This window comes from Mobula birostris, chromosome 1 (assembly GCF_030028105.1).
Source record: "Mobula birostris isolate sMobBir1 chromosome 1, sMobBir1.hap1, whole genome shotgun sequence".
Classification (NCBI taxonomy): Eukaryota; Metazoa; Chordata; class Chondrichthyes; order Myliobatiformes; family Myliobatidae; genus Mobula; species Mobula birostris.
The window spans coordinates 768,779-793,112 of record NC_092370.1 but is presented as its reverse complement, the minus strand read 5'-3'; the positions used below and the strand labels follow the sequence as shown (position 1 = coordinate 793,112).

General features: G+C 40.6%; 1 protein-coding gene across 4 annotated transcripts in view; it reads right to left on the bottom strand.

The window, feature by feature from the left end:
- smarcc1a (SWI/SNF related BAF chromatin remodeling complex subunit C1a) overlaps positions 1 to 24,334 on the bottom strand; it is a 221,757-nt gene that overhangs the window by 134,334 nt on the left and 63,089 nt on the right. For all 4 annotated transcript variants that reach the window (XM_072251690.1, XM_072251677.1, XM_072251683.1 and 1 more), the window contains exons 10-11: positions 14,482 to 14,606; positions 12,296 to 12,420 (exon numbers count right to left, since the gene is read on the bottom strand). In XM_072251690.1, coding sequence (XP_072107791.1) covers positions 12,296 to 12,420; positions 14,482 to 14,606 — 250 coding nt within the window. The remainder of the gene's footprint in view (positions 1 to 12,295; positions 12,421 to 14,481; positions 14,607 to 24,334) is intronic.

Below are 24,334 nucleotides of genomic sequence, written 5' to 3'. Positions count from 1 at the left end.
GAGCAGTCTTTGTGAGAGTGGCTGCTATGAGGTTGTATTACTGAATTTGACAGTTAAGGGCTGAGGCTTTGTAGAGGTTGCACAGAAAAGATATTTTACTTTCATCTGTAGTAATGGATGTTTTGAGAAGGCAGTTGTGTGCTCCTCCTGCAATGGGAGAGGATGGAAAATCCCACACCCCCAGTGACCATTGATGCGGGAAGAGAACCCAGCAGCATCTGACTGACTGAGTCCAGCTGCCAAAGCTGCAATTGCCCAAGGTGCAGGCAGCAGATAGAGAATGCAGGATTCAGAGGCCATTCTACCCCCCCCCCATTGACAAATGCCTCATTTTAAAGACCATTGGGAGCAGGATGTCCTTTCAGAGGTGAGATGCAGTAGGCAGATCTGTGTCACCACAGCCAGCTCTGATGCACAACAGGGGAGAGTGAAGTCAAAGAGCTGCAGAGGTGGAGAGGCAGAGATTCTGTGTTTGCAACAGCAACTTCAAGAATTGCATATTGCCGTTGGATCTAAATTCACGGATGTCTCCCATTAGAGTATTCGTAAGGACAAGGGCGAGTAGGTCGAGACCATCGTACAGAATAGTCCAATATAAAAAAAGAGAAACAGTAATGAGGGCCTCAGAGATAATGTAGGGAGCTAAGCAGGACCGAAAAGGTTACATCCAAGCAGCAGTGAGGGTAGAAATAGGAGGCGTGCATAGGCGAGGAGCTCATGCAGGAGAGAGAGGGGGAATAAAGTTCTTGGAAGGTTGGCATCTCTTCTGGGGCACCGGAGATCTGTCCAAGAGGGATAAGTTACATCTGAACTGGAGGAGACCAATATCCTGGTGAGATTTGCTTAATCTACTCGGGAGAGTTGTCTGATGCAGTGGGGGTGGGGGGGGGTGTAAAGTGAAATACAAGCAATCATATTGTAAATGAGAAAGTGGAGTCAAATACAGCAGTTAAAGCAATTTTAGTAAGGAGCACAGGCAGGAATAAGGTAGAGTTGAAAAGGTCTGTCATTCTACACAGTTTATTTTAATGTAAGAAATCTATTACAGAAATATGGTTAGCGAATGGGCAGGACTGGCAGCTCAACGTTCTAGGATCCAGATGCATCAGGTGTGACCGAGATGGAAGAGTGAAGGCTTCTTGCATGTATGACCACAGCAATACTTAGAAAGGACAATCCTGAGGAAATGTTGTTAGTGCTTAGATACCACACCTGACTTATGTAGCAAAATGTCAAGTCTCTGACACTTCCTTATACATGGCTCTAGAACGTGAAGTCACTACTTAACTTGATTAGTAAGGGTGTCAAAGGTTATGTCAGGAAGGCAGATGAATGCAGCAGAGGGGTATAATAAATCAGCCATGATGAAATGAATGGCAGAACAGTCTTGACAGATCAAATGGTCCAATTCGGCTCCTATGCCTCAGGGGTTTATTTACACTTCTATTTTATACTTTATTCTCGCCAAACAATTGATACTAGAACGTACAATCATCACAGCGATATTTGATTCTGCGCTTCCTGCTCCCTGGATTACAAATCGATAGTAAGTACTAAGAGGAAACATGTGCCGAGAGTCAGAGATGATAGGGGAGGTGCTTAATGAATACTTTGCTTCAGCATTCACCAGTGAAAGGGACCTTAACAAGTAAGAGGTCAGCTACTAAACAATATCAACTTGGATATTGAAAGCATTTTCAACTAAGTTAAAAAATAAAAGTGGAGATATAGGACCACTAGAAAATGAAACCAGAGAAATAATAACAGGAGACAAAGAGATGGCAGATGAATTAAATGAGCATTGTACATCACTGTGGAAAACACTAACAGTGAGCCAGATGTTGAAGGGTGTGAGGGAAGAGAAATGAGTGCAGTTACTACTAAAGAGAGAAGTAGTAACAAGGATGTTGCCAGGACTTGAGAAACTCAGTTACAGAGAAAGGTTGAATAGGTTAGGACTTTATTCCCTGGAGCATAGAAGAATGAGGGGAGATTTGATACAGGTATATAAAATTATGATGGGTATATATAGAGTGAATGCAAGCATGCTTTTTCCACTGAGGCAAGGGGAGAAAAAAAACCAGAGGACATGGGTTAAAGGTGAGGGGGGAAAAGTTTAAAGGGAACATTAGGGGAGGCTTCTTCACACAGAGAGTGGTGGGAGTATGGAATGAGCTGCCAGACGAGGTGGTAAATGTGGGTTTTTTTTAAACATTTAAGAATAAATTGGACAGGTACATGGATGGGAGGTGTATGGAGGGATATGGTCCGTGTGCAGGTCAGTGGAACTAGGCAGAAAATGGTTCGGCACAGCCAAGAAGGGCCAAAAGGCCTGTTTCTGTGCTGTAGTTTTTCTATGGTTTATAAGATGTCTAAAAAGCCATGGCTACACAAGTCACATGGACCAGATGAACTGCACCCTAGGGTTCTGAAAGAGGTAGTGGAGATTGTGGAGGCATTAATAATGATCTTTCAAAAATCATTGAACTCTGCCTTGGTGCAAGAGGACTGGAAAATTGCAAATGTCATTCCACTCTTTAAGAATGGAGAAAAGCAGTAGCACAGAAATTATAGACCAAAAATGGAAAATCCTGCCTGGTGAACCTGTTGCAATTCTGTTATAAGTTGGATAAAGGGGATGTTGTAGATTTGGACTTTCAGAAGGCCTTTGACACTGTGCCACTGCTTACCAAGTTAAGAGCCCATGGTATTACAGGAAAGATACTAGCATGGTTAGAGCATTGGATGATCGGTAGGAGGCAGTGAGTGGCAATAAAAGGATCCTTTTCTGCTTGGCTGAAAGTGACTAGTGGTGTTCCGCAGGAGTCAGTGTCAAAACCACCTCTTTTTATGCTGTATGACAATGATTTAGATGATGGAATAGATGACTTTGTTCCCCACTTTGCAGATGATATGAAGATTGGTGGAGGGGCAGGCAGCAGTGAGGAAATAGGTAGCTGCAGAAAGACTTAGACAGATTAGAAGAATGGGCAAGAAAGTGGCAAATGAAATACAAAGTTGAAAAACTAGATGGTCATGCACTTTGGTTGTAGAAATGGGGAGAAAATCCAAAAACCTGAGATGCAAAGGGACTTGGGAGTCCTTAAGCAGAACAACCTAAAGGTTAACTTGCTGGTAGAGCTGATGGTTAGGAAGGAAAATGCAATGCTAGCATTTATTTCAAGAGGTCTCGAATACAACAGCAGGGGTGTGCTGCTGAGGCTTTATAAGGTGCTGCTGAGGCTTTATAAGGTACTGGTGAGGCCTCACCTTGAGTACAGTGAAGAGTTTTGGGCCCCTCAGCTTAGAAAAGACGTGCTGGCATTAGGGAGGGTTCAGAGGACGCTCACAAGGATGATTCTAGAAATGAAAGGTTTATCATTGAGGAACGTTTGATAGCTCTGGGTCTGTACACGCTAGAATTTAGAAGGATGGAGGTGCAGGGATCTCATTGAAACCTTCTGAACGTTGAAAGACCTAGTCATGGTTGGTGTGGAAAGGATGCTTCCCATCGTTGGTGTCTAGGACATGAGGACACAGCTTCAGGACAGAGGGACGTCCATTTAAAAACAGACGTGGAAAAAAAAATTTTAGCCGGAGTGTGGTGAATTTGTGGGATTTATTACCATAAACAGCTACGGAGGTCAAGTCATTGGGTGTATTTAAGGCAGAGCTTGATAGGTTCTTCATTGGACACAGCATCAAAGGTTACAGAGAGAAAGCCGGGGAGTGGGGCTGAGGAGGGGAAAAAAAAAAAGGATCAGCCATGATTGAATGGTGGAGCAAACTCAACAGACCAAATGGCCGAACTCTGCTCCCATGTCTTATGGTCCTATAGAATAGGCTGATGTGCTGGAACATGCTGACGTTAAGAAAGACGAATTGCTGGATAGACAAGTCCTGGGTCAGACAGGATCTACGCTAGGTTACTACAGGAAGTTAAGGAAGGGACTGCCATGACTTTGGCAATTATCTTTTGTGTACTGCCAGAGGATTGTAAGGTGGCAAATGTTTAGTTATTTATTCAAGGAAAGGAAAAGGGACAACCCTATTGAAGTGAGCCTTACTTCAGTCGTGAGCAAATTATTGAAGAATCGCTGAAGCAAACATTTGTAAAAGGATAGATCAGATTAGCCTGACGGCTAAACTCCAGACAAGGTCACTCTCAGGATCTCAAAAACTCACAAGCCTCTCCATCAGGACAAGGTGATGGTCCTTGGAGATGCGGATACTGGCCTCTTCAGCCCCCTGACAACCCACTAATAGAACATCATATTCTATTCCAGTGATCGCACTACCCACCTAATCTGATCTGTGAAGGGCAGGTCATGCCTCAAGCCTGATTGAATTATTTGAGAAAGTGACAAAACAATCATTGAAAGCAGAGCAGTGGATGTGGTGTACATGGATTTTTGTAAGGCATTTGATAAGGATACCCATGGTAGGCTCATTCAGAAAATCAGGAGGCATAGGATCCAGGGAAACTTCACTGCATGGATTCACAATTAGGTAGTAAATAAGAGGAACAGAGTAATCTTGAGGTTTATGTCCAGAGATCCATCAAACGTGCCACGCAAGTTGATAGGGTGGTCAAGGAGGCATATGGTGTGGGGATTGAGTAATGTTGCAGCTCATTAAAATCCTGGTTAGACCACATTTGAAGTATGTATTCAGTCTGGTCGCTTTATTATAGGAAGGATGTGGAAGCTTCAGAGGCAGCAGAGCTAAATTTACCAGAATAATGCCTGGATTAGAGAGAATACCTTCTGGGGATAGGTTGAGCAAGCTAGAGCTTTTCTCTTTGGAGAACAGATGAGAGGTGATTTGATGATAAAAAAAAAACACCAATCAATTGGTGCGCCACAGACTTCTTTACAAGGTGAATATGGCTAATACAAGGGGGCATAGCTTTGAGGTGCTAGATGAAAGTGGGGGGGGGAGAAAGAGGGGTGTCGGAGGCAATTTTTTTTTCCCCCAAAAAGCACAGTAGGTATGTGGAGTACGCTGCCAGGGGTGGTGGTGGTAAGTATAAGCAAATGTTCATTGATTCAACCAGACACCATCTGTAACTCCTTCTCATGGCATTCTTCAAGCTAAGGAAGGAAGAAATTCCACACTTATCATGTGGAATAATAACTAAACTTAAAAGATGGCATTTGCTCTCATTATCTCATTAATGTAATGTTCGGGAAACTAAACGTGGATCCAGTGAATTAATGCAACACTTCTACTCAGCCTGCCTGCATAATCCACAAACTTCCAAATTCGCATCACACGAATTATGCACCCAACTCCTACTTTGAAACAGTTTAATCCACGTTCATACTGTAAAAGTGCAACTTCCACACAGACATTTGCTTCTGGACTTATCCCTAATTTGAACCATCAGGTCACTGACCCAAAGCATTTACATTATTTCATTAGATACTGTATTTTCAGCACTTCTTTGCCCAAATGTATTTTAACATTTTTTCCAAATGAACTAATTTCAACCATCTATCAGCAAGCTTTCTCCTGCTCTCCAGATACAATATCTCCCTCAGACACTTCTCCTTACTCACTGCCATTCAACATCTACAGTAACGAGATTGAAATGAGTCCTTCACCACAGTCTGCTTCTCTGTGATCTTAGAACTTCCTTTCTGCTCTATTTCCTTTCTCTGGAACCCAATCCTAAGCCACTATCACTTGACCCCAAATATGAATTCTCTCTCCAAAGACACTGACTGTAACATTCCCAGAAACTAGTTTATTTCATTTAAAAAACATTTTTGTTTCATTTAATTTTGCAATCGACTATATTCCCTTGATGCACAGTTGTAATTTTCACCCTCGTTTCTTCTTAAAACCCCAATCTGAAATCTACACCAAGAGTAGGAAAAAAAACACCAAAGATGTTTAACATGTGGAAAACGTGGTCCTACATTTGGCATGAACCAAGATTTCACTCACACTCCCAATTTATTTATTTTTTTTTTTTAAAATCCCATTCACTTGGGGCAGCAATCAAAATGCATTAAAACAAACTGCCCATCAACATGAGGCAATTATGTAAAACTATCTTGTGAATGTGGTATTAAATTGGACCTAAATTTACAGAATAATTATTTATCACATAAGTGCTTTCTTACAGTGAAAACACGTTTTGCACAAAGGCAAAAGCATGATAAGGGAAGTGGAATTCATTCCACAATCTCCATAAATTTGCCACTGATATCCACTTCCAGACAACTATAAAATAATTTGCAGGCATATTCATGAGACAGAATAACATTTACTATTTCACCGTTAGCTCCATACTATTCTATCCTGTACTTTCAAAGGACAGAATTAGTAATTTCACATTGTTATTTAGATAAAAACATGCCCCCAGTCTTCTCAATTTAGAAGATGGAAGGAATTAAAGCTACGGGATTCAAAGTAACCAGTGATGCATTATGTGTTTCAAGGCAAGGTATGTACTGAATGGGGAAAGCCACATCACCATACCCCACGATACCGCAGGTCGATTGGGAAAATCAGGTTGGTAATGGATCTCAAGAAAGTTAGTTTGTTGAATGTCCAAGAGATAGAACCATGGACACCACAGCACAGAAACAGGCCTTTTGGCCCTTCTTGGCTGTGCCGAACCATTTTCTGCCTAGTCCCACTGACCTGCACACGGACCATATCCCTCCATACACCTCCCATCCATGTAACTGTCCAATTTATTCTTAAATGTTAAAAAAGAACCCGCATTTACCACCTCGTCTAGCAGCTCATTCCATACTCCCACCACTCTGTGTGAAGCACCCCCCCCCCCAAATGTTCCCTTTAAACTTTTCCCCCCTCACCCTTAACCCATGTCCTCTGGTTTTTTTCTCCCCTTGCCTCAGTAGAAAAAGCCTGCTTGCATTCACTCTATCTATACCCATCATAATTTTATATACCTCTATCAAATCTCCCCTCATTCTTCTACGCTCCAGGGAATAAAGTCCTAACCTATTCAACCTTTCTCTGTAACTGAGTTTCTCAAATCCCAGCAACAACCTTGTAAACCTTCTCTGTACCCTTTCAACCTTATTTATATCCTTCCTGTAATTTGGTGACCAAAACTGAACACAATACTCCAGATTCGGTCTCACCAATGCCTTATACAACCTCATCATAACATCATAACAAAGGCGGTGACTAGTGGGGTACCGCAAGGCTCAGTGCTGGGACCCCAGTTGTTTACAATATATATTAATGACTTGGATGAGGGAATTAAATGCAGCATCTCCAAGTTTGCGGATGACACGAAGCTGGGTGGCAGTGTTAGCTGTGAGAAGGATGCTAAGAGGATGCAGGGTGACTTGGATAGGTTGGGTGAGTGGGCAAATTCATGGCAGATGCAATTTAATGTGGATAAGTGTGAAGTTATCCACTTTGGTGGCAAAAATAGGAAAACAGATTATTATCTGAATGGTGGCCAATTAGGAAAAGGGGAGGTGCAATGTGACCTGGGTGTCATTATACACCAGTCATTGAAAGTGGGCATGCAGGTACAGCAGGCGGTGAAAAAGGCAAATGGTATGCTGGCATTTATAGCGAGAGGATTTGAGTACAGGAGCAGGGAGGTACTACTGCAGTAATACAAGGCCTTGGTGAGACCACACCTGGAGTATTGTGTGCAGTTTTGGTCCCCTAATCTGAGGAAAGATATCCTTGCCATAGAGAGAATACAGAGAAGGTTCACCAGATTGATTCCTGGGATGGCAGGACTTTCATATGAAGAAAGAATGGATGAACTGGGCTTGTACTCGTTGGAATTTAGAAGATTGAGGGGGTTTCTGATTGAAATGTATAAGATCCTAAAGGGATTGGACAGGCTAGATGCAGAAAAATTATTCCCGATGTTGGGGAAGTCCAGAACGAGGGGTCACAGTTTGAGGATAGAGGGGAAGCCTTTTAGGACTGAGATTAGGAAAAACTTCTTCACACAGAGAGTGGTGAATCTGTGGAATTCTCTGCCACAGGAAACAGTTGAGGCCAGTTCATTGGCTATATTTAAGAGGGAGTTAGATATGGCCCTTGTGGCTACGGGGGTCAGGGGGTATGGAGGGAAGGCTGGGGCGGTGTTCTGAGTTGGATGATCAGCCATGATCATAATAAATGGCAGTGCAGGCTCGAAGGGCCGAATGGCCTACTCCTGCACCTATTTTCTATGTTTCTATGTTTCGATTCCAGCTCTTATACTCAATACTTCGATTAATAAAGACCAATGTACCAAAAGCTCTCTTTACGACCCTATCTACCTGTGACGCCACTTTTAGGGAATTTTGTATCTGTATTCCCAGATCCCTCTGTTCCACTGCACTCCTCAGTGCCTTAAGATTTTTAAAGCAGTATGTCGTTGAGCCTACTATGGGATCAGTTAGTGAGCTTAAGGTAAAAGAACCCTTAGGAACCAATGATCACAATATGATTGAGTTCGACTTGAAATTTGACAGGGTGAAAGCAAGTCTGATGTAGCAGTATTTCAGTAGATTAAGGGAAATTACAGTGGTATGAGAGAGGAGCTGGCCAAAGTAAATTGGATGAGCTGCTGGCAGGGATGTCAGCAGAGCAGCAATGGTGTGCGTTTCTGGGAAAAATGAGGGAGGTGACAAGGGAAGTCACAGCTATAGTAATAGCATAAGGAAGGGCATACAACAAAACAAAATTTAAGAGGGAAGACAGAGGATTGGGAAGTTATTAAAACATGCTGAAAGCAACTAAAAAATATCATTAGAAGGGAAAAAATTTAAATCAGAAAGCAAGCTAGCAAATAATATCAGAGTGGACACTAAAAGCTTTTTCAAGTATCTTAAAAATAAAAGAGAAATGAGAGGGAATATAGACACTAGACAATAGGTACAGGAGTAGGCCATTCGGCCCTTCAAGCCAGCACCACCATTCACTGTGATCATGGCTGATCATCCACAATCAGTATCCAGTTCCTGCCTTATCCCCATAACCTTTGATTCCGCTAACTTTAAGAGCTCTATCCATCTCTTTCTTGAAAACATCCAGAGACTTGGCCTCCACCGCCTTCTGGGGCAGAGAATTCCGTATATCCACTACTCTCTGGGTGAAAAAGTTTTCCCTCAACTCTGTTCTAAATGGCCTATCCCTTATTCTTAAACTGTGGCCTCTGGTTCTGGACACACCCATCAGCGGGAACATGCTTCCTGCCTCCAGCGTGTCCAATCCCTTAATAATCTTATAGAGATTATTATAGATATAGAGACCCCAGTGCCGTAAACGTGCAGACTATTTTCTAAATGGGGAGAAAAACCAGAAGTCTGAGATGCAGAGGGATTTGGGAGTCATTTCAAGAGGTCTAGAATACAAGAGCAAGGATGTGATGCTTAGGTTTTATAAGGCGCCGTCAACAGTTTTGGACCCCTCAACTTAGAAAAGATGTGCTGGCATTGGAGAGGGTCCAGAGGAAGTTCACAAAGATGATTCCAGGAATGAAAGGGTTATCATACGAGGAACGTTTGATGGCTCTGGGCCTGTACTCGCTGGAATTCAGAAGGATGACGGGGGACATAAAACATACAACATAGAATAGTACAGCACATTACAGGCCCTTCAGCCCACAATGTTGTGCTGACCCTCCAACCCTGCCTCCCATATAACACCCCACCTTAAATTCCTCCATATACCTGTCTAGTAGTCTCTTAAACTTCACGAGTGTATCTGCCTCCACCACTGACTCAGGCAGTGCATTCCACGTACCAACCACTGAGTAAAAAACCTTGCTCTAATATCTCCCTTGAACTTTCCACCCCTTACCTTAAAGCCATGTCCTCTTGTACTGAGCAGTGGTGCCCTGGAAAGAGGCGATGGCTATCCACTCTATCTATTCCTCTTATTATGATAGAGGTGTACAAGATGTCTCCTCTCATCCTCCTCCTCTCCAGAGAGTAAAGCCCTAGCTCCCTTAATGTCTGATCATAATGCATATTCTCTAAACCAGGCAGCATCCTGGTAAATTTCCTCTGTACCCTTTCCAATGCTTCCACATCCTTCCTATAGTGAGGCGACCAGAACTGGGCACAGTACTCCAAGTGTGGCCTAACCAGAGTTTTATAGAGCTGCGTCATTACATCGCGACTCTTAAACTCTATCCCTCGCCTTATGAAAGCTAACACCCCATAAGCTCTCTTAACTACCCCATCTACCTATGAGGCAACTTTCAGGGATCTGTGGACATGTACCCCCAGATCCCTCTGCTCCTCCACATTACCAAGTATCCTACCATTTACTTTGTACTCTGCCTTGGAGTTTGTCCTTCTAAAGTGTACCACCTCACACTTCTCCAGGTTGAACTCCATCTGCCTCTTCTCAGCCCACTTCTGCATCCTATTAATGTCTCTCTGCAGTCTTCCACAATCCTCTACACTATCCACAACACCACCAAGCTTTGTGTCATCTGCAAACTTGCCAACCCACCTTCCTACCCCCATATCCAGGTCGTTAATAAAAATCACAAAAAGTAGAGGTCCCAGAACAGATCCTTATGGGACACCACTAGTCACAATCCTCCAATCTGAATGTACTCCCTCCACCACCACCCTCTGCCTTCTGCAGGCAAGCCAATTCTGAATCCACCTGGCCAAACTTCCCTAGATCCCATGGCTTCTGACTTTCTGAATAAGCCTACCATGTGGAACCTTGTCAAATGCCTTACTAAAATCCATATAGATCACATCCACTGCACTACCCTCTTCTATATGCCTGGTCACCTCCTCAAAGAACTCTATCAGACGTGTTAGACACGATCTGCCCTTCACAAACCCATGCTGATTGTCCCTGATCAGACCATGATTCTCTAAATGCCCAGAGATCCTATCTCTAAGAATCTTTTCCAACAGCTTTCCCACCACAGACGCAAGGTCTATAATTACTCAACCTATCCCTACTACCTTTTTTGAACAAGGGGACAATATTCGCCTCCCTCCAATCCTCCGGTACCATTCCCATGGACAATGAGGACATTAAGATCCTAGCCAGAGGCTCGGCAATCTCTTCCCTCACCTCATGGAGTATCCTGGGGAATATTCCGTCAGGCCCTGGGAACTTATCCGTCCTAATGTATTTTAACAACTCCAACGCCTCCTCTCCCTTAATATCAACATGCTCCAGAACATCAACCTCACTCATATAGACCTCACCATCAAGTTCCCTCTCAACGGTGAATACCAAAGAGAAGTATTCATTGAGGACCTCGCTCACTTCCACAGCCTCCAGGCACATCTTCCCACCTTTATCTCTAATCAGTCCTACCTTCACTCCTGTCATCCTTTTGTTCTTCACATAATTGAAGAATGCCTTGGGGTTTTCCTTTACCCTACTCGCCAAGGCCTTCTCATGCCCCCTTCTTGCTCTTCTCAGCCCCTTCTTAAGCTCCTTTCTTGCTTCCCTATATTTCTCAATAGACCCATCTGATCCTTGCTTCCTAAACCTCAAGTATGCTGCCTTCTTCCACCTGACTAGATTTTCCACCTCACTTGTCACCCATGGTTCCTTCACCCTACCATTCTTTATCTTCCTCACCGGGACAAATTTATCCCTAACATCCTGCAAGAGATCTCTAAACATCGACCACATGCCCATAGTACACTTCCCTGCAAAAACATCATCCCAATTCACACCCGCAAGTTCTAGCCTTATAGCCTCATAACTTGCCCTTCCCCAATTAAAAATTTTCCTGTCCTCTCTGATTCTATCCTTTTCCATGATAATGCTAAAGGCCAGGGAGCGGTGGTCACTGTCCCCCATTGAATCTCATTGAAACCTTTTGAATGTTTAAAGGCCTAGATGGAGTAGATGTGGAAAGGATGTTTCCCCTGGTGGAAGACTCTAGGACAAGAGGGCACAGCCTCAGGATAGAGGGACGCCCTTTCAAAACAGAGATGTAGTGAAGTTTCTTTAGCCAAAAGGTGGTGTATTTGTGGAACTTGTTGCCACATGCAGCTGTGGAGGTCAGGTCATTGGGTGTATTTAAGGCAGAGATGGGTAGGTTCTTGATTTGACATGGCATCAAAGGTTACGGGGAGAAGGCCGGGAAATAGGGTTGAAGAGGAGATATTAAAAAAAAAAGGATCAGCCATGATTGAATGGCAGAGCAGACTCGATGTGCCAGATGGCCTAATTCTGCTCCTATGTCTTATGGTCTAGTACATTTGTTTTTAATTAACACAAAGCCATGTTGCAACATCATAAATATGCCATTTCCAGGAACCAGCAACAATTGAGTTCAGAAGGAAAGGCACTACTTCCTCACCATTTTTTGGTAGAATAACTTCTTCCACATTGGGTACAGGTGTAGGGTCCTCCATGTCTTTTGTAAGATCCTCCTGCTCCTCTTCGTCTCGCTGCCCTCTTCGCTTCACATATGGAGTGGGCTGCCTATGTGTCACAGATTCATGAAAGACAGCTCAAATTTGTTTCCAAATACCAAATGAACATAAGAACATAAACAGAAGCAGGAGTAGGCCACCCGGCCCATCGAGCCTGCCCCGCATCCATTAAGATCATGGCTGATATGTCCGTAAACTCAGCTCCATCTACCTGTCTTTTCCCCATAACCCTCAATTCCCTTACTATGTTAAAAACCTATCTACCCATTTCTTAAATATACGTAGTGAGAAAACCTCAACTGCTTCCCTGGGCAGAGAATTCCAAAATGATTAAAAAGTGTTATTAAAGGAAAGGTGATGTAACACAATGGTAAACATGCCTCTGCCCCAACTTTTGTTGAGTGTGTTGCAGCCAAATTCTAAATTTGTGTATGTTTACAAAATACAATTAAGTTGGTCAGTAAGACTATTGAAAATCTTTTCTTTGTACTTTTGTCAGTTAAATAAAGGTTCATGTGAATTAACATATTACAGATTTTTGTTTTTATTGCATTTTGGAAAATATCCCAACTTTTCTGGAAATGGGGTTTGTACATGTTCGGCATAGCATTGTGGGCCGCAGGGCCTGTGTTGCACTGTAGGTTTTCTATGTTTCTACTTCACCAAAGAAAGAGATGACAATTGGTCTGAGGTTGAGATGTGATCTAACCAAATGCTTTTATGGCTATGTTTCCCGATCCATTTGATTTATTCCAGAGAAGCATTTCAAACAGGCATTCTCATTACTCGAACTGCATATATTAACCTCTAATTCAACTGACTTGATTTTCTGTCACCATTCTACAGACACCATCATTTGAAGGTTATATTGCTATGCAAGCATACAAGACTATCCCAGCATTGAAGTCACTGATAAACATGGGAACAGTTGTACCCCAATCCAGATTTTCACAGGATTCCACTCAACATATCTGCCAATTTCAGTTCCTGACCATTATTATTACCCTCTTTTCCAAGTCAGTTAAAAAGCAGAATTGACGAGATCCAGAAATACCAATTCTTTAGATGAGCATTAAGGTGGGTAAGTCGCCACAAAAAGGGTAGATGGTGAGAGAATTCTTCCTGGATGGAAAAATCAAATACTAGATGGCATTGCTTTACAATGAGGGGGAAATAAATATCAATATATATTTTTAAAATATTATATATAGACATGATTTGAAAGATATAGACAATGTGCAGATTAAATTGGCATTACGGTTACTCTCACCTTTAATCAAATGCCTTGTAATTGTCAGTACAGTAACATGTAATAATACAATAAAAGATGTTCTTCCCACAATTATTTGGAGAAAAAATTTGTAATATCTGGGCTCAAATTGCACTCTTGAACTGAAAGACCAAATACATTGAACAATCAGCTGAAGGAACTCGGTGGGTCTAGCAGTGACTATGGAAGGGGTGGAGGATGAAAGTCTGCATTCAACTATGGTACTTCCTTACTACCATTCAAAATAAAACATTAAATGACCAACATCCATGATGGCGTTATTCTAAGTTAAATGAACACCAACAAAGCAGACAATTCATCAGCCCCTGGTTTAAGTTGTTATACTCAAAGAAACTAAGAGCAATTAAAGCTCCAATCCAGTCAATATTGCTTATGACAACCCAGCTGAAAGTTTTAACCAAATACTTCTGAGCAAAACATTATTCAGAAGAAAAAAAATCACATGAAGTATTAGTATTTGACCTATTCTCATAAGATCAAATTCTGACTTCAAACTCTGCTTGCAAAACATTTTGTGCAGCAACAAATTTTCCAAAGTAATGCATCAATGCTTTGCTCATCAGGCACTTTGGTTTTGAGCTGAAGGTTCATATCTGCTGTCATTTAATTTACGAACAAATCTTCCTGAAGTCTCACAGCATTCTGGACAACTTGCTTAGCATTGTCTGGACCAAATAGATTGATGTTCAAGTCAATAATGCAATTATACAAAAACACAGCAGCTGACAAATAGGGTACAATTCTTGTTTCTTGCTGTGTAGTTGTCAAACTGAACACAATCCCTGTGACCTACATTCATGAAGGAAAAACTTTATTTACCCTTTCTTTCCTGTCTTCTTCCGGGACTCAGCTGGTGTCTGTATTGGCGAAGGGGAACGGGATCTTTTCCTCTTCTTTGCCCCAGTTGCTGATTTTCTATCCTTTCTATCTGGTGTACGTGAAGCCTAGTTGTAAAGTTAAATATGCATGCTGTGAAAATAAGTATTCACACTCACCACACAAAGTATTAGTAGAGATATCAATTAGACACAGGTTCACAGGGATCAAAATCAGATTCAAATGTTGCACTATTCTCTTTCCAAATATACTTTGCCTGTCATGATCCTCAATATCCTCAAGATATGTCACCAATCACTTACAGATGAGCAGAAATAGATGCATTAGCCCAGTTCATCCATGCCATCATTTGGTCCACATCCCCTCCAACCTTTCTCTAATCAAGGTACCCATCTAAGCAGTTATTCCCCACTTCTACCACGTCGTCTGGCAGTGCATTCTGTAAATGCCCATCCTGTGTGGGAAAAGTTGCCTGTCAAGTATCCTAAAAATCTTTCACTCTCACCTTAAGCCCAAGAATGTTCTATCTAGGGAAAGACAAAGAAATGATTCTACCCGTTTTAAAAAAAGAACGGAACTATTTATTTGCCAGGACCCTGGAGAAGTTCCCTTCTCCTTTAGTAACTTCAACCTAATGATTGCACAAGAGGAGCTTTCGGAAGAAATGTGATCACCTAGGCTGAATGTTTATCATTTACACACATGATCAAGCTCCAGTTTATTGAATGTTCTACTGGCTGATGTACGTTCTCCAGAACATCTTCCTCCACAAATCCCCAAGTGTACAACAAGCCACATCCAGAAGAGTTAAAAGTTTAAGAGAGCAGCAGTGAATATGAGGCAAAATAACCAAAGTAAACTGTTAATCTGGTTTCTCACTGTCACATGTACTGACCTATAGAGAATAAAGGTCACAATAGGTAGACAGAGGTCAACAGTCCATCTCATTATACCAGAGGACTGTTGCAAGATAATTGGGAAAAACAAGGATCAAAAGTCCATCTTATTGAACCAGCGGATCATTGAAAGGTGATTGGGAAAAACAAGGAACAGATATCACATTGAATGTTCAAGGGGTTATTTATTAGGTTAAGCAGTTAATGAATTGTAAAGCAACTTAAACCCAGTTACAGAAAAGGCTGTGCAGGAAAACAATTCAATCTTATCAAACTGTTTCAACAAAAGTGTGCTGATGACAGGGACACAAAAGCTCCCAAATACTTCAGCACAATATCTGCTTCACGTTTTTGTAACTAAAACACTAATGTCCTAACCCATTCAAAGGATTCAGGCTTTATACTCTTGCACATCTGTGTCAATACATCATAAATGGAGACCAACATACCAATTATACATTTATTTCCATTTAAAAGCTAATAAATACTGTAGTGGGTATACCTGAAATGCTACTTCACGGCCACATGCCAAATTTAGGTGCTACGTCAAAAAGGCAAGGATAACGATTTAGGGAATCTTGGTTTTCGAGAGACACTGAGGCCCTGGATAAGGAAGAGGTGCATAGTATGTATAGGCAGGGAGGATCAAATGAGATACTTGAGTAAAAGAAATGCAAGAGAAAGCTTGAGAAGTAAATCAGGAGGGCTAAGGTTCAAGGTTATCCCAGCAGACAAGATGAAGGAGAATTCCAAAGGCTTCTTCAAACACATTAAGAGCAAAAGGATTACAAGGGACAAAATTGGTGTGCTTGAAAATTAGTGGTCATCTATGCATAGAGCCAAGAGACTGGGAGATCTGAAATGGATTTTTTTTATACGGGAGATGGACACACAGTGAATAAAATGAGGCAAAACAGCGGTGAGGTCACAGACTATATACAGATTATAGAGGAGGAGGTGTTTACTCGAGGCAAATTAGGGTGGATAAATCCCCGGGGTCTGACAATATGCTCCATCAGACCTTGTGGGAAACAGCAGAAATTGCAGGGGTCCTAGCATGGATATTTAAAACATCCTTAGCTATGAGTGCGGTGCTGGAAGTTTGGAGGATAGCTCATGTTGTTTCATTGTTTAAGAAAGGTTCCAAGAATAAGCCAGAAAATTATAGGCCAGTGAGCCTGACATCAGAAGTGGGAAAGTTTTGGGAATGTACTTTACACTTTATTGTCGCCAAACAATTGGTATTAGAATGTACAATCATCACAGCGATATTTGATTCTGCGCTTCCCACTCCCTGGATTACAAATATTAAATATTAAAAATAGTTAAAATTAGTAAATACTAAAAATTTAAATTATAAACCATAAATAGAAAATAGAAAAATGGAAAGTAAGGTAGTGCAAAAAAACCGAGAGGCAGGTCCAGATATTTGGAGGGTACGGCCCAGATCCGGGTCAGGATCCGTTCAGTCGTCTTATCACAGTTGGAAAGCAGCTGTTCCTAAATCTGGCTGAACGAGTTTTCAAGCTCCTGAGCCTTCTCCCGGAGGGAAGAGGGACAAAAAGTGTGTTGGCTGGGTGGGTTGTGTCCTTGATTATCCTGGCAGCACTGCTCCGACAGTGTGCGGTGCAAAGTGAGTCCAAGGATGGAAGATTGGTTTGTGTGATGTGCTGCGCCGTGTTCACGATCTTCTGCAGCTTCTTTCGGCCTTGGACAGGACAACTTCCATACCAGGTTGTGATGCACCCTAGAAGAATGCTTTCTACGTGCATCTATAAAAATTAGTGAGGGTTTTAGAGGACAGGCCAAATTTCTTTAGTTTTCTCAGGAAGTAAAGGTGCTGGTGGGCCTTCTTGGCAGTGAACTCTGCTTGGTTGGACCAAGTCAGGTCACTTGTGATATTGACCCCGAGGAACTTAAAGCTTTTGACCTGTTCCACTTGCGCAACACCGATGTAAATTGGGTCATGCGGTCTGCTACTCCCTCTGAAGTCAACAACCAATTTCTTCGTCTTGCTGACATTGAGGGATAGGTTATTGTCTTCGCACCATGCCACCAGGTTCTTAACTTCCTCTCTGTACTCAAACTCATCATTACCCGAGATACGGCCTACAATTGTTGTGTCATCAGCAAACTTACATATTGAGTTCGATGGAAACTTGGCTACACAATCATGGGTGTACAGTGAGTATAGCCGGGGGCTGAATACACAGCCTTGTGGGGCACCGGTGCTCAGACTGATTGTAGGGGAGAGCCTGTCCCCTATTTCTACAGCCTGGGTCCTGTCTGTGAGGAAGTTGAAGATCCAGCTGCAGATCTGAATGCTAAGGCCCAGGTTCCAGAACTTAGGAATCAGTTTATTTGGAATGATGGTATTAAAGGCAGAGCTGTAGTCAATGAAAAGGAGCCTTACGTATGCGTCTTTATTCTCCAGGTGTTCTAAGGAGGAATGTAGGGCTAGAGAGATGGCATCTGCCGTTGACCTGTTGCTCCGGTAGGCGAATTGCAAAGCGTCAAGGTTGACCGGTGGGGGTGTCACGTGATGACGTGGGATTGAGACGTGTAAATCCAGCTCTCCCGCAACAAATCAGTAAAGTACCGTTTAAACAAAACAAAGTTAATAAATATTTTCTGAAAACTATTTATAAACTTTGTAAGACTACTTTATGATATGCCTCCTAAACCGCAACAAAAGAAGTCTGCTGTTGCGAAGCAGCCGCGAGAGGGGAAGAAAAAAGGGCCTACTGCAACGATGGAGCCTCGGACTCAGGTTGGATCTCCTTCGGTAGAACAGGGAGCAATGGCGGTGGTAACCGGTTCTTCGAAGAAGGCACCGGAAATGCGCATGCGCAAAGAAGAGCGCATGCGCAAATCGACACAACGCAAACTACAAGAACCGACAGCCACTGCAATTGAAAATGACTCAGTCAGAATTGGATTCTGCAGAGAACACAGATGAAGAGGAGGAGGAAGAATTGGAAGCGATTGGAAGTAAAGGAGATGATAGAGACATAAGAGAGGCTATATTGCAATTAACAGCTGAACTAAGAAAAGTAAGAGAAGAGCTTAGAGATACGAAGATGTGCTATAATAAAGTTATGGAAAGACAGGAAAAAATGGATAAGAAGCTTCAAAAGATGGAAAGAGCAATGGGGCATATGAATGATAAGAGTGGAAAAAACAGAAAATGATTTGCTTGTCTGGAACTCGAAAAGAAATCGACTCTTGGAGAAAGTGGACATGTTGGAAAATTTCAGTAGACGTAATAATATTAAAATTGTTGGTCTTAAAGAAGGTACGGAGGGAGAAAAACCAATAGAATTTTTTCAAAAATGGATCCCGGATGTTTTGCAAATGGAAGAGGAGGTTCGACCAATTGAAATTGAGCGGGCACATAGAGCTCTAAGACCAAAACCAAAAGATGACCAATATCCACGATCGATTTTAATAAAATTCTTAAGATTTCAAGACAAGGAAAGGATTCTACAGGCAGCTGCTTGAGCTGCCAAGGATAGAAAAGGGCCATTGATAATTAAAGGGAACAAAGTTTTTTTCTACCCTGATATAAGTTATGAACTTTTGAAGAGAAGGAAGAAATTTAATCCAGTGAAAAAAACCCTATGGGATCATGGTTATCAATTTACACTGCGTTATCCTGCAACCTTGAAGATTTTTTTGCCTGGTGGAGAAAAAAGATTTTTTGATGACTACCAGAAAGCAGAGCAGTTTGTGTGAGATTCTCTGAATATTCACCAGATACAAGAACAAATCCAGGGGAGCGAGATAGATTGAAGATGAAGATTGGGTTAAAGAATGGACTTGTTGGATTTTTGAAGCTGGATGAATGTATAAATATATCATTAATTATATGAGGGGGGTAAGAAAGGTTAAAACTGGAGGAATATTAGTTGGGAATAGTAACATTAATTTTGCCTATATTTTTTTGTTGCGGGGGAGCTGGAAGAAGCACTGATCGATTGCTACGCTAATCATGTGTGCAAGCGTGGCTTTTGCCACGACCCGTAAAATGGAGGGGGGTAGTGTTGTGTATCTTTTCATTCACAACATTAGTGGGGGGGTATTTTGTTTTTTCTTTTTTTGTATTCTTTCTATCTTTTCTTTTTGCCTGGAAGGTTGGGAGGGAAACCCATAGCAACATGGTGAAGTTTAAAGAGATTCCCCAAGGAACTATGAGAGTTGAGAAGATAAGTAATGTTTTAGATTGGAGTAACTTTGTTAAGAATAATGACTAATTTATTGAACTTTTTGAGTTTTAATGTTAATGGGCTTAATGGACCAGTGAAAAGAAAAAGAATCTTAACACATATTAAAAAAATGAAGATAGATTTAGCTTTTTTTTTTTTATACAGGAAACGCACCTAACAGAAACAGAACATCAGAAACTAAAGAGAGATTGGGTGGGAAGTGTTGTTGCGGCTTCATTTAATTCAAAAGCGAGGGGAGTAGCAATTTTGATCAATAAAACGTTACCAATTAGAATACAAAATGTAATAACTGTATGTAATAAATGTAATTATATCAATCAGAATCCCAAAATGATGTTAATGAGATAGAAAGGTTTTTATCACAAATTTCTCTTCCAAAATTGAATTTGGAAGAACAGAAAAGATTAGACATGCCTTTTACATTAAAAGAAATTGAAGCAGCTTTAGGATCACTCCAAAGTAATAAATCTCCAGGAGAAGATGGTTTTCCACCTGAATTTTATAAAAAATTTAAAGATTTATTATTTCCTCTTTTTATGGAACTAATACGTCAAGCAGAAAAAATACATAAACTTCCAGAATCTTTTTCAACAGCGATTGTAATAGTATTGCCAAAAAAAGAGAGACCCTATGAAACCAATGTCATACAGGCCTATTTCTTTATTGAATACAGATTATAAAATAATAGCAAAAATTTTATCAAATAGATTATCTAAATATTTACCAAAATTAATACATATGGATCAAACAGGATTTATTAAAAATAGACAATTGGCAGATAATGTAATCCGGCTACTCAGTATAATCCATTTGGCACAAAAAAGGGATGAGAAGAGTATAGTAGTAGCTTTGGATGCAGAAAAAGCATTTGATAGATTAGAATGGGATTTTTTATTTAAAGTATTAGAAAAATATGGGTTAGGAACATCTTTTATAAATTGGATTAAAACTTTAAATTCTAACCCTAAAGCTAAAGTAGTGACAAATTCTCAAATTTCAACACCATTCCAGTTAAAAAGGTCAACTAGACAAGGTTGTCCATTATCACCTGCTTTATTTGTACTGGCGATAGAGCCATTAGCAGAACTAATCAGAATTGATCCAGATATTATGGGTTTTAGAGTTAATCAGAAGGAATATAAAATTAATCTTTTTGCCGATGATGTTTTGATCTATTTAACAAACCCACAACATTCGTTACATAAATTATCTTCTAGATTGGATGAATATGGGAAGGTATCAGGTTACAAAATAAATTGGGATAAAAGTGAAATTTTACCTCTTACTAAAGGAGACTATAGTCAATGTCCATTAGTAACTCAATTTAGATGGCCGGTAAATGGTATAAAGTATTTAGGTATAAAACTTGATAATGATGTAAAGAATTTATATAAATTTAATTATTTACCACTGTTGAAAAAAATTCAAGAAGATTTTGACAGATGGATGATACTACCAATAACATTAGTAGGTAGAGTCAATGTTGTAAAAATGAATATATTTCCTAGATTACAGTATTTGTTTCAAACATTACCAATACAATTGCCACAGAAATTTTTTCAAGAGTTAAATAAATGTGTGAGAAAATTTCTTTGGAAAGGTAAAATGTCAAGAATATCATTGGAAAAATTGACAAGTAAATTTAGGTTAGGAGGGTTACAACTTCCAAACTTTAAAAACTATTATAAAGCAAATCAACTTAGATTTATTGCATCTTTCTTCGATGATCAAAAACCAGCATGGATTAAAATAGAACTAGATAAGATAGGAGAAAATAGACCTGAAGATTTTATATATAAATGGGAATCTAAATGGATACGGGAAAAGAAAGAATCTTCTATATTAACACATTTGATTGATTTATGGAATAAGATAAATGATGATAATGAAACACAGAAATCTCTATTAGCAAGGAGACCTTTGTTTCAAAACACTTATTCCTTTTACAATGGACAATCAACTTTTATATAATTGGTACCAAAAAGGGATTAAATTTATAGGAGATTGTTTTGAACGAGGTATATTGATGTCATTTGAACAATTAAAGGATAAATATAAAATATCTAATAATACTTTCTTTTGTTACTTTCAATTAAGGGCTTACTTAAAAGGTAAGCTGGGTCAAACAATGTTTTTGCCAAAACCTAATGAAATTGAAATTTTAATTCAAAAAGGGAAAATTAAAAAATTTATTTCTCGTATGTATAATTTGATTCAAGAACAGACAATTAAACAAGGAACCCATGTCAAAGCAAAAATGGGAAACAGATTTGAATATTAATATTGATGAAACAAATTGGTCAAGACTCTGTCTTGACAGTATGACAAATACAATAAATGTTCAACTTAGATTAGTACAATATAATTTTTTTACACCAATTATATATTACACCACAAAAAATAAATAGATTAAATTCAAATCTATCTGATAAATGCTTTCGGTGTAATCAAGAAATTGGTACTTTTTTACATTCTACTTGGTCTTGTTTTAAAATTCAACCCTTTTGGATAAATTTAAGAGTCTTATTGGAACAAATTACTGGAACTCAACTTCCACGTAACCCTGTATTATTTCTATTAGGTGATATTGAAGGGATAAAACCGAAACTTAAATTGAATAAATATCAGAAAGAATTTATAAAAATTGCATTGGCAGTAGCTAAGAAGACTATAGTAGTTACTTGGAAATCTGATTCGTATTTAAGTATGGATCGTTGGAATAATGAAATGGCTAGTTCTATTCCACTCGAAAAAATTACTTATAATTTAAGAGATAAATATGTAACATTTTTGAATATTTGGCGCCCTTATTTACAAAAGATAGGGTGGCATATTTAAGTGCTCCGATAAAGACCTTGGTCCCTTGGGGAAAGTAACGAATAATTATACCAAATTTATTTTGAATCCCATGGAGCATATGGAAACCTTCCAACACCCAGGCGGTTCTTTTCTTTTTTCTCTCTTTCTTTCTCTTTAGGTAGGACTATATATATGGGGGGTGGTTAAGGGGAGGAGGGAGGGTAGATTTTATCTTTTCATGTATTCTTTTTGAAAACTCAATAAAAATTATATTAAAAAAAGGTTGACCGGTAGGCTGTGGTTGATGTGTGCCATAACCAATCTCTTGAAGCACTTCATAGCAATTGATGTCAGAGCCACAGGTCGATAGTCATTCAGGCATGCCACCTTGCTCTTCTTTGGCACTGGGATTATCGTTGCCTTCTTAAAACACAAGGGGATCTTAGACTGAAGCAAGGAGCAGTTGAAGATGTCAGCAAACACTCCAGCTAGCTCACTTTCACAGGTCCAGAGAACCCGTCCTGGCAGGCCATCTGGGCCCATCGCCTTCCTTGGATTTATCTTCAGGAAGGCCCTTCTAACGTCCTCCTTGGTGACGATGAATCTCGATGCCACCAGGTCCGGTTCATCCGGAGGGAGTGGGACGCTCTTCTGTTCAAATCTTGCGTAGAATACGTTAAGTTCGTCAGGAAGAGAAGCGCCACAGTTATTGATATTCCTAGCCTTTTCTTTGCGCCCAGTGATCTCATTTAGACCATGCCATATTCTACTGGCATCCGTTTGGTTAGCCTGAGCTTCGTTGGATGCTGTGTGATTGCCCTGAGCATTCATCCAGTGGGTTGGGTGTTTAAGCTTGCTAAACTATTATTTGTCAAGTGATTGAGATATGTGGTTATTGACGCTGCAGGGGTTGAGTGGTGGTGCAAATCCATGGGGTTACCAGTAATGAATATGTGCATTGAGTAAGGTAGACATTCGTAGTTCCAATGAATTGTTAACTTGGACTTAAGTACCAATGGCAGCCATCCTTTAGCCAAGTTTCAGAGATTGCCACAACTTCATATTTGCCAATCTGTAGCTGAATTTCAAGATCGTCCGTTTATTTCTTATGCTGCGTGCATTCAAATACAACACTTTCAGTCCAGTATTTATTGCTTTCTGTTTTAACTGCACTACGCCTCTATTGCCCTGTAACTCATCCCACTGGCTGTGATTATGTCTCATCTCCTGCATGTCCTTTCTATCATCTCAGTTGCACGCTATTTTTGATTTATTTCTGCTTTCCCCTTCCTCAGCTCTATCACTCCAGTTCCCATCCCCCTGTCAAATTAGTTTAAACCATCCCAAACAGCTTTATTAAACCTGCCTGCCTACTAGGATATTGGATCCTTTTGGGTTCAGGTGTAACCTGTCCTTTTTGTACAGGTTGTACCTCCCCCAGAATAGGCCCCAATGTTACAGGAACCTGAAGCCCTGCCCCCTACACCAGTCTCTCAGCCACACATTAATATGCCCAATCATGCTATTCTTGCACTCATTAGCACGTGGTACAGGCAGCAATCCCGAGATTACTACCCTGGAGGACTTGCTTTTCACCTTCCTACCCAATTCCCTGAATTCTCTTCAGGACCTCCTCCCTTCTTCTACCTATGTTATTGGTACCAACATGTACCAAGACTTCCGGCTGTTCACCCTCTCCCTTCAGAATATTCTGCACCTGATCTGAGACATCCCATACCCTGGCACCTGGGAGGCAACACACCACGTGGGTATCTTTATCAGACTGACAGAACCTCCTGTCTGTTCCCCTCACTATTGAATTCCCTATGACTACCACGTTCCTCATCTTCTTCTTCTCTCCCTTCTGCACCACAGAACCAGGCTCAATGCCACAGACCCTATTGCTTTGGTCGT